This window comes from Haliotis cracherodii, unplaced genomic scaffold, assembly GCF_022045235.1.
Source record: "Haliotis cracherodii isolate W230 unplaced genomic scaffold, xgHalCrac1.p SCAF_5, whole genome shotgun sequence".
NCBI classification, from domain to species: Eukaryota; Metazoa; Mollusca; class Gastropoda; order Lepetellida; family Haliotidae; genus Haliotis; species Haliotis cracherodii.
In genome coordinates, this window is record NW_027266308.1 from 38,526,838 (window position 1) to 38,541,025 (window position 14,188).

The following is a 14,188-nucleotide window of genomic DNA, read 5'->3' on the forward strand; positions in this document are numbered from 1 at the left end:
GATCGCGAGAATGTCCCTTACAGTTTTCCATACATGACAGACAGACACATACTTTATACACGTTTCACCTCATGTACAGCAATATTATACATAACAGGCATTTACAGATAAAGCACATGCATAATTCCTTGTGGAATTGTGGCTACATATAAATATGTACACTTCTAAATACTTTACAATAAAATACATTACCTCTCATATTTGCACAATAATTATTATGTACAAATAAAAAGTACCCGAACATACTACAAGCTTCGGCGACGAGATTAAGATAAGAAAAGAAAGAGGGTTTTGTCATTAAAAGTAAAAGCGACAAAACACTTTCCATATTCATACGGAATCTCTGCTGTAAGCAGTTTCGATTGTATGATTCCGACTATATCGTGAGCCATCTTCCCGAGGCAAGAGAGTTAACTGACTATAAAAGTCCAGTTTCCACCCTTGCCGAACTAGGCTAGTATTATGGAGTTACATTTTGGCTGTACTAACGAGTCTATGCTTAGTCCAATCAAAATCGCGCACCGAAATCGAAATCCGGTTCGTAAATGCAGATTTCGGTCGACTGCAGAATTTACAAAGCATGTGCACCGCTAACTCGTTGTCAACAGATATTTTCTAAATATTTTCATGTTTTTGATCAAGGTGCTCACGTGATTTGATGCATTTCGCGATGTAAGACTCGTTTTATCACAATATAGATATTGATTATCAATCAGATCGTCTTGACTGGGCGCCACCGTTTTGTTTGAAGCAAATGCAAGTGATACGAGAGGTTGAATCTGATTGATCAATAGGAGAGGCATAGAAAGGACATAACTCGTAATAGCCACTGGTGGCGCTACGATCGAGCCCAGGAATTCCAGCCTAGTTCGGCAAGGGTGGAAACTGGACTTTTAAAGTCAGTTAACTCTTGCCTCGGGAAGATGATTATGAGCACGTGTTTATGAATCTGATTGATGATACCCCGTGTTCGCGAAAAGGTGAATGGTATCCTGAGCCACAGGTGTCACCGGTCATAAAGCCATACAAACGAGTTCATCTGGAGAAAACATGGGAACATATGGTAAAAGTCAAAATAGCGATACTAACAAATTCACATACATAATTTATAACATACCTTATATGTACGTTCATGTTCATGAGAATTCGTATATATACAGTATCATGCTGAGGGTTCCAACAAAACGTTCACATATAGACCTGGCCGTGGCAGCCCCCCAACCCCCACCCCCAAAACAACAACAGCTAGACAAGATAGTCTTATTACATTTGTTGCACTGCGTAATTAGATTCAAATCTGCCTGTCATCAAAAGAGAATTCAGTTCAAAAACAGGAAGGCGAATTTCTAACATCTACTGTTAAAGCCGGCTCTGTGCAGCCTGCCTGAAAGCGTCCGGTGGAAGATGTGACCATAACAGCTTACCATAGGCGGCAAAGATTGGGGTGGGCTTGGCACCACTACTGATGGTTTGCGCGCCAACGGTGTTACGCCATGTTTACAGACGAAATAGAGTTTTGCCTCAGGATCACAGATAGCAGAAATCGTTGTTGGCGACGTAGCGGCAAGCGGTATAGTATGCCAGGGCAACAATTGTTTATCATGATCGGCACGGGGACGGTAGTGTCATGGAGTGGGGCGACATCACACATGGCAGGCGAGCTGATTTGGTTATTGTGAATAGACATTTGACTAGCCAGCAATATGAAGGTGAAATTTTGCTTCCTTTCGTTGATCCATTCGCTAGCATCATGGACAGATTTTTTTAACTGCAAGATGACAATGCCACCACATACCCAGGTCGTCACCGATCATATCCGACGAGAACAATAAGGGACATAGGACTGGCCCGCTAAGTCCCCTGGCATTCCCCCAATGGAGCATGAATGTACACCAGGGAACCAGTACCCGCCAACGTGGCCCACTTAGGGGAAGGTCTTCAGGCGGAATTGCAGGTAACTTACCAAGGGCGACCATACTCAAGGTAATCAATAGTACATTGTGGACTCATCAGATACTGATCTACTTTTATTGTCGGTGGTATATATATGACATACTTTCAAAGATTGTCTCCCCTACCTGATATTGGCAAAGGGTGTTAGGTTAGGTTTAGGTACAGTAAACTACGGTTATAGCGAACACGCTTATAACGAACTGACGGATATAACGAACTTACTTATTTGGTCCCGACTATTTGCTGTAGTTATTCTGTATATATGCTTATAACGAACTACGGTTATAACGAACTAAAATTAGTAGCCCCCATGAGTTCGTTATAACCGTAGTTTACCGTACTAGTATTCCTTCAATAAGACTTTGCCGAAATAATAATGCACAGAGGAATTAAACATGACTAAATATCCTTCACTGGTCAGTAAGTAACCAATAGATGAGACCCTCGTTTCATTCACAAAACATAAATCTTTTCTTTAGCTGCATCTTGCATTCAATTACGAAGCCAATGATTTGTTTATCTACATGTTGTTTTTGTTTGTTGTTTAACGCTGCACTCGGCAATATTCTTCCTACATGACGGTTATATATAACAATTCAAGCTTGGACCGGACAATCCAGTGATCGATATAGTGAGCAGCAATCTACGGCGTCTTCGTGCGATGACTCACAATCAACTAAGGCACTGAGCCTGGCCAACCAATCCACTTGGTCGCCTCTTGCGACCAGCATAGGTTGCTGGTACCTATTCTAACCCGGAATCCCCACGAAGTTGTTAACCTACAATTACAGGTGGCACATTATCAGATTAACGCCCAATAACAAATTAATTCATAGCACCATCCGAACTATATGTTATTCCACTTTCAATTCAATAATCAATACTATTACATTGTCTTGAACATTCCAACAGATAATTTATATGCATATGAACCATTTATATTGCAAAGATGAAACTTATATACTGGCAAAATATGCGTATTTTGGCATCCCCAAAACACGATATATCGGATACAAAGAGCGGTCGGTAAAACTCTACCAGCACACTGAATTCGTCATTGTAAAGAATACTCATGTGAAAGCCTCATACGATATGACTGCTTTAGATTGAGAGCTTGGTCTAGTGTCGTTCAGTTATATCACGATGTGTCAACTTCATGTTGGAGAAAAGCCCCGAGGTGATATAGGCCTGAGACGTTTATCATTTGGGTGAAACCTACGAGCACAGACATGGTTCTGATAAATAAAAGAAACATAATCTGGGTGATCCGGATTCGTATTCACGATCATAGATTTCTGGTAAACCAATGGGACTCTACCCTGCACGGCGAATTACGGTACAGTAAGACGAGTTCTATGGATGAACCACTTCTTTATTACAATTAGTGCGACGTTTCGGTGTAGATCCTAACACCTTTATCAATCTATTGCTTGATAAAGGTGTTAGGATCTACACTTACTTCATCACTCCAACTTCTAAATGCCACTGAAAGAAGAATTACGGTACGTAAGAACACATGAAGTTTGTTTGAATTAAACGGTGTCTCGACCTTTGTGATTACTGTATACAAATTGCTTTGATCAGAGGCCATATACCGGTATATGGTCTCTGCTTTGATGCTGCCTGCAGGCAGTGTGATGCTGTTATAAGGGATTAAAATACTGGGTTAGTTGAAAAGAGCAACGGTCAACGAGCCACAAGCCATAAGACAAGTAAAAGTTTCTCCTAAAATAAGAAAATTGTGCTTATGCTTGTAAATTGTAATGCTTTTATCCCCCCAAAGGAACATCATTTTTTTATATTGTGTTTGCCTTTTTAGGTCGAAGATGTATGGCTCAGCGCCTTGGGGGCATGCCAAACGACCCCCAATCTCATTACAATCAGACCTTAGTTCTCGCTATCGCTTTGTTATGTTTTAATGAGATGGAACGACCCCCGATGTGTCCCGCTTGCTGATTACGTCACAACCTTTGATTTCCTTGGAACACTTTCAGACCAAGCACCAATAACAGCATGGATGACTTAAGAAGTTAACAAAAAAATGACACACCCTAACGTGTTCGTCTTTCGTCAAAGAAGAGCAGATATAGAACGAGCTCCGACTGGTTTAATCCAGGGCCGGGCAAACATTGCCATCAAAGAAAAAGAAATACACATATATTAACAAAAGCCTGAATCTACTTAAAAGCAGACACCAGACTGCAGACTGAAAGAATGAATGAATGAGTTAATGAGTTAATGAGTTTATTTCAGTAAAGAGGCCACCGGCCCATTATACAATATGGACACAGTGGATTACAACAAAAGCAGGCGCCAGATAATACAGGTGATATACATAGTGAAACAACTGAATAATTGCATACATTTGAAAAAAAACTGTTGTTTCTTAAAAGCAAGAAAAATACAGACTGCAGACTGCTGACATGGATGTCTTCCATTATGCAGATCTTGCTCCCACCTGATTTATTGTCATGAACTGTGATAACTGTATACGTATAAAAATATAATAATAAATAATAATAAATAATGTTCAAACTGTGGTACAAATTGTTAAAGATCGTTATACATATGTGAATAAAAATGAGATACGCCTATTTCGTCTATTTTTCATTACCTATTTTGTATTTACCCAAATGCTTGTAATCACATTAAACTTCTTTTGTTCTGAAAAGGTAACCAGCCCGATAATCCTTATATGCATCACCCGCTTTGTTATTTCTAACATCACAAAGGTCGATCTCAAGGTAATGAACCAATCACATATAGGCGACCTGCAATAATCGAGTCAGGCACAGCAAACCAGAGGATTATGTTAACGAGCCACCCAAACAACCAAGTCACCGAGCCGGATTTGGTCGCCTTGCACGTCTAGCATAACCTCCAAGCCTTGAGAACAAGACGCAAGAAAAGAATTATGTTTCGAAATGTTCCAAAATGGGTTTATGTGAGTACAACACTGTCGGTGGAAAATGTATTTCGGATTTTTTTATATCATTTTATATTGGAAGCAGGGCCGCCACCGAGTTTAGAAGTCTATAAGTGTTTTAGTTGGGCCGATGTGATTAATGATGTGAGTGGTACCTCGTATGTCACTCGTGCACTGGGGGTTACCATGCGATTTAGTAATAAAACGCCTTCCTTGGAACACGTACTTCTTTGTCAAATGAGTTCAATATAGGAAACAAAGAAAGCTATATTGCAGAAATGTTCGGTTAAGAACACGCTTAATATTGATTAGGGTGATATTTTATTCATACTGGGAGCGGACTTTCAGCATTATAGCGGGAACCAAAGAAGACTCCCGCAAACTCCAGACAGCGGATATATATAGGAGTAGATCCTGCACGGAGTACGCACAACAACGCCGACCGTACCTGAGCAATCGCGCTGTCCTTCACTAGGAGATAAAGGTAGGTCGTTTCAAAAGTATGATGTATTACAAATTCATTATATTTTTTAAGCAAAATTTCTTTCTTTGGAACTTTAGAACATATAATCTGGCCTTTCGGTTAGTGTAAAGCATTTGTTTTATTTTTGAGGAAGCATCTGTGTTAATGGATGTTGTAGCTTTGTCTTGTACTATATATTGGCGATGAGGCTGTGCAGTGGATAAAGTGTTTGGCGTCAGGGTAGTTTTTTAGTTCGGTTCCAGTCCTCCACACGGGTACAGTGTGTCCCCCTTTGTGCCCCCTATACTGCTGTAATTATCAATAGATGGCGGACCCGTGAAGATCCGGGGTAGAATGGGTCTTCAGCAACCCATGCTTGCCGTAAAAGGCGACCATGCTTATCTTATCGGGTGGTCAGGCTCGTTGACTTGGTTGATACATGTCATTGATCCCAATTGCGTGGATCGATGGTCATGATGTCAATCACTGGATTGTCTAGTACGGACTCGATTATTTACAGACCGCCGTCATATAGCTGGAATATTGCTGAGTGCGGCGTTAAACAACAAACAAACAAATTACATAATTTTATTGTCCCAGGCACCCCATCATATCAAATGGTGGACCTAAGTACCACTTGATTTGATTATAACTCATCAATATTGTAAAATTTAGGACCAGTGTATGTTTAAGGGCACAACATACGTCTGCATAGAGGCAAAACCGTTAACATTAGAAGCCGTTCAATTGAAAGAGCTTTTTTTTCATAAACACTCACTTCTAGACTGACGACCCATATGGTTATGACAGGGTAATGTTAAATATTTATCCTGCCTCAACATTTGTCAGACAGAAGGACGGAAATTTTTTTTTTCGTCTCACGGCTGTAAATAAAAAAAACATGCATAAAATAAAAGTGTATACATAAAACATTCAGCGCCACTCATATAAAGTTATGAGGGACGATACAAAACTAAATGGTGTAAACAGATAAAACATTTACCCATATAACAAATGCTTTCTTCATTGTAATATAAAAACTGGTTTATATCTCATGCCTGAAAAGGACACACAAGCCGTTTTTTGACAGGTTTACTTTGTTGGACATTTTAGCCGTTATTTCAGCCAAATTGTAACTCAATAATACCAGCCTATTTCGGCAAGGGTTGAAACTGGACTTTTATAGTCAGTTAACTCACTTGCCTCGGGAAGATGCGGCTTTTGCAGCAATACAAATCTTTAATACGTACGTTGACATTATTTCCCAATTAACATTCCTGCCAGATTGGCAGATACTCTTCCATACGAACACTTTGCATTTTGTAAGAAATAGCTTTCGTATTTTCAAAAATGGTGATTTAACATTTTAATTTTTAAGATTTTAAGATGTTTAAGTCGGCCAAATTTGCCGAAAACCAGAACTCCAAATCTTATTTTCTTTGATAGGCATTTAGAAGTTGGAGTACTAAGTAAGGATAAGAATTTATGGATGAACAACTTCTTTATTACAAGAACCTACACCGAAACGTCACTCTTAATTGTAATAAAGAAGTTGTTCATCCATAAATTCTTATCCTTACTCCAAATCTTATGTTTAGCATAAAGCCTGTAATATCGTTCGCAGTTTCCCATATGTTCAATGTTAAGCCATCTCTTAAAGTGAGTAAAAGTATGTGTGGTGGGGATTACCTGTCAAAACAACTACATGTCATAATAACTGCATGCCAAAATCAGTACACGTACAAAATAAATAACACCTTACCCATTGATGTAGTGGAATAGTCCACTTTGTCGGTCCCTATTGTTACAGTACGGTCAGTGAGTCGGGAGTATCCATTAAACAATGGGGGATTAAGATGTAATCTGAGGCATTGAATGCTGTAACCTTGATTAAACAGCTTCTGAACAAGACTCGTATGACGCTCCTTGGAATTTCAAAAGTTGTCAAAGACTGGATCTGCTGGAATATTGCTCGACATGAAGGGAAAGTTGACTATTGGCAGCACAAGAGCTAATTCCCCCAGCACGGTGTCATTTATAATGAATACAGAGTTGACTTCCAACTTCTTTCTTTCAGTGCGATGTGTCGGTACAGATGCTGGGCCCCTTTATCAAACAAACTTCAATTGCTTGATAAATATACCAGCAAATGCACCGACATAGCGCACTGAAAGAAATTCAAAGAAAGAAGTTGATATCCACATGTCAACCCTGACTTCGTTGTTACAGCTTATAAAATACTACACAAAGACATATGTTTATGTAAACAGTATGAAATATCTCCTTATCAAAGAATGAGCGATCTGTTAAGAACGGTTAAAATTACTAAACACAGAAAAAATATCTTTACTACATCTCGACCTTAATCTTGAATGGTGAAAGAAGAAGAAATGTGTAAATACAAAATGCAGAACTGAAATCATTATATATTGTCTCCAGGAAAAGAGATTACCCTCTGACAACATTGTTTCTTATGCAGGACAGTACCAGCCTGGACAACAATGGCGCTGAAGATGCTGCTGAACATACTTCAACTGTGGATACTTATGTGCCCCTCTGTAAGAGCTGGTGATTCAAGCGTCAACGAAAACATAACCTCACTTATCCTGAGATACGAAGAAATGTATTGTGGATCACGCTGCCTCGAAACAACAACACCTCGCTCTGAAGATTCCCCGAACTCTATTCCAGCAAGAACGTTTCTACCTTCTCCAAATGACACACTTGCACCTCCCCCTGACTATTTGTGCAGCACTTGCTTTTGTGATTCCGAGTGCAGACGCTTTGGTGACTGTTGTTCCGATCTGTATCTTGGTAAGGGAGACTATGAGTTTCAGTGTGAGGAGATCACTTCGGCAACAGGTACATCAATATCATTAATTGTAGTGACAAAATGTTCGCCACGCGATGAAAACTACTCGGAGGAACTTTCCAGCAAATGCAATACCCTCAGCAGACTAAACTACGACGAAGAAGTGTTGGTTTCTTCTGGGAGGGAAAATCGGACATCACTATCGTTTCGAAATAAATATTGTGCACGGTGTCATGGATATGAAGACTTTCAACCATGGACTGTTGATATATCATGTAAAGATTTACCAGATGAGATAAGCGACATTTCCGATCCAGCTGATATCTTTACAAGGCTCCAGAAATCTCAAGTTTGCAAGGTTGGCCAAAAGAAACCCAAAGACATTTCAACTCGGTCATGTTCAGCGCAGTCTCTGGTATCAGAATGCAATGTTACAGGAGCCTGGCGAGATTCTGATTCTGATATTGAAGCTGCATGTCACGCTTATACTCATGTCTTCATGGGCCAATACAGGAATGTCTTCTGCTACATTTGTAACGAGAACGAAAATATGCAATTTGAGGTTTATCTTGCTAATGGCCCTCTTCACGTAGTTTCGTTGACGGGAATACTGCAGTTTGAGGAAGACCAAGCTGAAAGAACAACGCCTAGGACTAAATGTCCGAGGGAAGAATATGATGACATATTTACAGTAAGTACAATCATGCTAAAAGGTTTAGCATCAAAAGTTTATTTTCAAATGTACCAATTCTTGTCAACGACCACGGCATTGCTAAGACAAAGGGAACAAACTCTTTCGTTCAAATCCGGTCAATTGAATATCTTTGAATGTCGGATGCAGTACTGTAAAATCATCCTCATATAAGGAAGAGAATTTATGGAAGGAAGAGAATTTATGGATGTCAACTTCTTCTTTATTATGAGGAACACAACGTTTCGGAGTATATCATCAGGCGAATGGATGCTACGAGAGCAGAGAGCATATATATGTACATGTAAGAACAACAAAAGTACTAAGATAACGAAAGGTGGAAACTTAACAAGAGAAACTAACAGATAATTGGCGCTGATAGGTGATTATCTTCAGCAAGGTATATAAATGCTCTCATAAATTCTCTTCCTTATGTGTATCACTTCTAAATGCCTTTGAAAGATTCCCTCCTAATATAGTAAGTCACTACGTTAAAATATGGGATCGACTCTAAGACAAAAGTAGTGTGTTTTGACTTGAGAACATCCGACTATGACCTTATTTTGTGTAAATATATGCATTACCAGATTTGTGAAGACGTTTGAAAAACTACACGCTTACATAAAACAGACAAGTGGGATAGCGATTGTATTTTCATATTTCACTTGGATATTCATTAACCCTAACGTAAAGAGAACATCAGCATTAAATACACCTATAGCCACGAGGTTGTATAGCTCACCTTAAGTTATAGTATTTGCATCATTTGATCTAAAGGTCAACAAGAATATTCAATAACAGAGGTTTCTACCCAACATACATTCTCCTTTATATGGTCATTCAGTTACCGGGTACTAAGGGACAGCATTATGTTTTCTTCAGCGACTGCGGTACATGAAGGTCATTGGTCAAAGTTGTCCTAAATTTCAAGACAATCACAAAATCGTTAAATCTGACATGTCATATACTGTATCAACTGTATCAATATTACACAAGAAAGGTAATGGGTACAGATGATATTTTCAATATGGCTGCCGTGGAGGACATACTTCCATTAAGATTGGAATTTGGGGACACCATTGTTTGAAGCATCAATATCATCCAACATAGAGCACGAATAATGTACATGGGTCTATGTGAAGGATGAAAGCAAAATGAAATGAAGGAAATATAAATAAGAGCGTTCTCGAATCCAGTAGGTCAATCAGTGATTTCAATCCTTAGAACGTGCCCCTTATTTAACCAATATCCTTGTGCGAAAGTAAAACAAAATGAGAAATTATACTTTTTACACCTAGTGCGTGAAAGGGAAACACATTTTAGGCTATTTAAGCATAAAGAAAGATAATATACCTCGAAATTCAAACACGAAAAAGAAACGAGAATTTTTCTTGAGCTGAAGTAAGTTTTCTGGCGTTGGTTGAGTTTAATGGTACTTAGGATCATGCTCAAATAGTCGGTTTTTTTATTAATAGGGAACTCGCACAATTATGTGAGCAAAATGTAATCGCCATCTTAAAAAAACAAATCAGTGAGTGAATTGTGTTTAACGCTGCTTTGAATGGTATTTCATTTAAATTAATACCATGACGTATCAGCTAGAATCAGAAGGAAAGCCTGAAGTGATGTAGGTCTCATACCACGGGTATGGTGCTGACAAATCTAGAAACATTATCAGGGAGAACCGGGATTCGAGCCTACGATCATAGATTTGATGTTCCAAAGGGACGCAACTCTGCACAGCGAATTGCGGCAATTTAGACGACCGGACAACCCGTGACCCATCAAGCAAATTATGGCAACCATCTTAAGTCCGAGTCCACTGTTATAACGTCGCTTTTTAGAAACAGAAACCTACCATCGTATTCAGCACACCACTCAGCAATATGTCAGTTAAATGACAGCGGCCTGTAAATTCATAAACCAGTGATGGATACTATGAGCAACGTCCCAGGCCTTCGGTGTTCGACGAGTCACCGTGTCGCCTCGTACGATAAACATAATTTACTTTGACCTTCCAGAATACCCCGGGGAACTTATGCAATATATCAACACAATAACAGTCCGTACCAGCTCACTGGGTGTCACTGAAGTTTATGATACATACTCTAAATCGTATTTAATCTGGTTTCTGGCCGTACAAACTGTCTAAGTGCCCTTGAAGTTTATGATAACACTTTTAATCGTTTTTTGTCTGCTTTCTGAATCAAAAGTCGTGTCAAACATACTTTGAAAAATGTTCAGTATTTTGTAACATACATGTGTTGAAAGAAATTGTTTCTCTTAAATATTTCCTTAAACAGTACTGCGTTGTTTGTATGAAAGTGAGATCCATCTTATTGAGATCGCGGTGGACATGTTTAAGCAGCAGAATCTCTGAACTGGTACAAAATTAATAGATCGTTTACATTAGTTTCAACAAAATCAGTAAATGCACTATCGTGTCACTGTTGTGTCTGGTTTATTTACAGGCGACCGTCGCATGACAGGAGTACAGATGTGAGGCGTCAGGCAATAAATATTTAGTTATTTTTTAATGAAAATTGTGTAAAAGGCTTAGGCTACCGGTAGGACAGGACATGCGTACCCTTTTCGCGAAGACCTGGTGTCGTCATTGATATTCAGTGGACCATTCATATAATGTTCACATCTATTTTGCCCTTTACGTCAAATGGAATCTGTTTTGGCAGATTATCAAGACAGCTTATTCTCTTGCATTGGCGTTCTATATTTACAAAGAACTGACGATTACTAGTTATTTACTGTGTCATGTGCATGATACGTGTCTGCTCAGTAGTCAACATATCCACATGGATGTCTCATTACATAAAACAGTTCGTCCCCGTCCCCCTGCATGTAATCAGCCCCCCCCCCCCAAAAAAACAAAAAACAAACCCACAACAACCCCCCCCCCCCCAAAAAAAAAACCCAAAAAACACCAAAAAAACCAACAAAACAACAACAACAACAAATGAACCTGTACAGGTGGAATATCATACCATGATGCTGACATTTAAGAATCTGGTTTCATCACTGGCGTTACACTACTTTGTGTTGAAATAATATGTGTCGTTACATTTAGTCCATTACGTAACTACTGTATTTCCTCGATTAGATGCCCGGGCGCATATTTCTTTCAGGAACTCTTTACCCACGGCGTTCAATTCTAAAGGAAATAATGGGGAGAATTCCTTGCATTAAAAGTACACGGCGTTTCATTGAGACCCCGACGTTTATTTGAGTTTAATCGAGAAAATACGGTATTCGATGAAATGGGTTCACTAAATGAAATGGTGTCTGACATTCCTAATTCCAAATTTCAGGACCGATGTCTCAAGATCCTGTGTCCACCATTCTACCAGCTACACAAGAGAGAATGCACATTTCCGACGGGCCTGCTCGACCGTCCTTTTTCTCTGCAGTATTTTGTCCAGTTACACCTCATTCCTGTGCACGGTGATCATCTACACCTAAGAAATGACACATTGAACCCGTTGCCTGGGGAACTTCAGAATTACTACAGATTGCAAGGTTGGCTGAACGGCTGGCATCTTCACAAGTTAGTTGTCAGATTGTACTGGGAGAACTCATCGCTTGTCCATGGAGCAAAGACCGAAGACGTTCTTCATCATACGACAAATGATGAAGTTGTCTGTGACGACGGTTGTCATGGGAACATATCACACCCAGATGAACAGTACATCATCTCCAGGATAGACATTGATCTCTACGCATCCTATTCAAGGGAAGACTATGCTAATTTCTTTGAAAGCTTCTCAAATCTGCTTTTTGAAGAATTTTCTATTTCTGTTGAGGGTAGTAATATCACTTACCGTTCTGTATATGACTCAATGCTACCACAGACTCGCCATACTACAATTCCCACCGAGTTTGTGTTTCAGGATGCAGATGCTTTTAATTTTTCTAGACACTTTTCATCTAAGTACGTGAAGCGAAACTGTGCACAGGTGTTGTATCCTCAATCAAATTACACTCTCTTTTCGAACAACAGTGTTATGCTTGAAGACAGTAATATTTTTATATCAGGGGACAATTATACTCTTACTGAAGAGCTAGGTATTTTGGTATGTCTCTCTACAGTTGAAGATCTAAGGAAGAGATACGAAGAACGCATGGGGGAAAAGCGATCAACTGCTGAGCAAGGATATGACGTTCTAACCATTCTAACAGTTATCTCTTTAGTTTTTAGCATGTTCTTCTTGTCCTTATCATTTCTTGTTTACGCCATGCTGTCAGCGTTACGAACCTTGCCAGGTTGCAACCTCATGTTTTTGATGAGTTCTCTTTTCCTCGCACAGGGACTATTTCTTTTCGGCGCAGGCGCAATTGAGAATCGCGTCGTATGCAAAATAATGGGCGTACTGATACACTATTTTTGGATGGTCACATTTGCGTGGATGAATGTCTGCACATTTCACGTTTTTCGTGTTTTTCGCAACATTTTGTCATCGGTTAAACTATCAGACGATAAAAGAATAATCTTATTGAAATATGGAGTATTTTCCTACTTGACCCCAGCTGTTATTGTTGCCATAACCATTGTTACGAATTATTTCCTATCTCGTAAGTCCACCATCGGGTACAGTGACAGCCATGCAAATTGTTTCCTCAATCCTGGCCTCATCACTCTGGTAGCGTTCGGTACCCCAACCGTCTTTACCGTCGTCTGTACGGGGGCGTTCTTCGTATGCACAGTCGCAGCTCTTAGACGGGCGTCAGCTGATCGTGCCCGGGTGGGAAAGAAAGAAACAAAGGTCATTCTTAATTTGGTAAAGTTATCCTCTGCCACTGGTCTCTCGTGGGTGTTTGGTCTTTTGGGCTCATTATTTTCAGTTGAAGCATTTCAATACGTATTTGTGATCCTAGCAGCGGGGCAAGGTGTCCTCATCTTCCTGAGCTTTGTGTTAAACAAGCGTGTTTATAAAATGATGCTTCGTCGTTGTTGTCCAAAACAGCGAGTAGAACGGCAGAGGCCAACTTCATACACTATTTCTGGGACATCGAAAGTCTCGTCCGATTCAATCGTAACATCAGTGTAATGCGTGATAAGTCATACGGTACACACGCTGAGTCCATTCGCGGCCATTGCTTTGTTTGAACCGTATTCGAAACCCCCGCAGCTAAAAATAGCCTTCCAATAAGATTTCAGTCATGATCGAGAGAAATCCTGTGCAAAGTAAGTGATAAGAGAGATGCAGACGGTGACGTCACTTCCGAAACGAAGCTTTCGTGGCGAATGGGATCCTGGGTATTCATAACATAAAAGGACATAATACCTGGATAATCGAGGGTCTATTGTTCGAGTCAGTGAGTTGGTGTTGA

At 39.7% G+C, this 14,188-nt stretch overlaps 1 protein-coding gene across 1 annotated transcript; it reads left to right on the forward strand.

Annotated features, from left to right (window-relative positions):
- Window positions 1-5,350: 5,350 nt before the first annotated feature.
- Window positions 5,351-13,905, forward strand: LOC139444093 (uncharacterized). The gene is made up of 3 exons (XM_071225000.1): window positions 5,351-5,363; window positions 7,822-8,845; window positions 12,169-13,905. The coding sequence occupies exons 2-3, from the start codon at window positions 7,844-7,846 to the stop codon at window positions 13,903-13,905; spliced, it is 2,739 nt and encodes a 912-aa protein (XP_071081101.1). The 5' UTR covers window positions 5,351-5,363; window positions 7,822-7,843.
- Window positions 13,906-14,188: the final 283 nt, after the last annotated feature.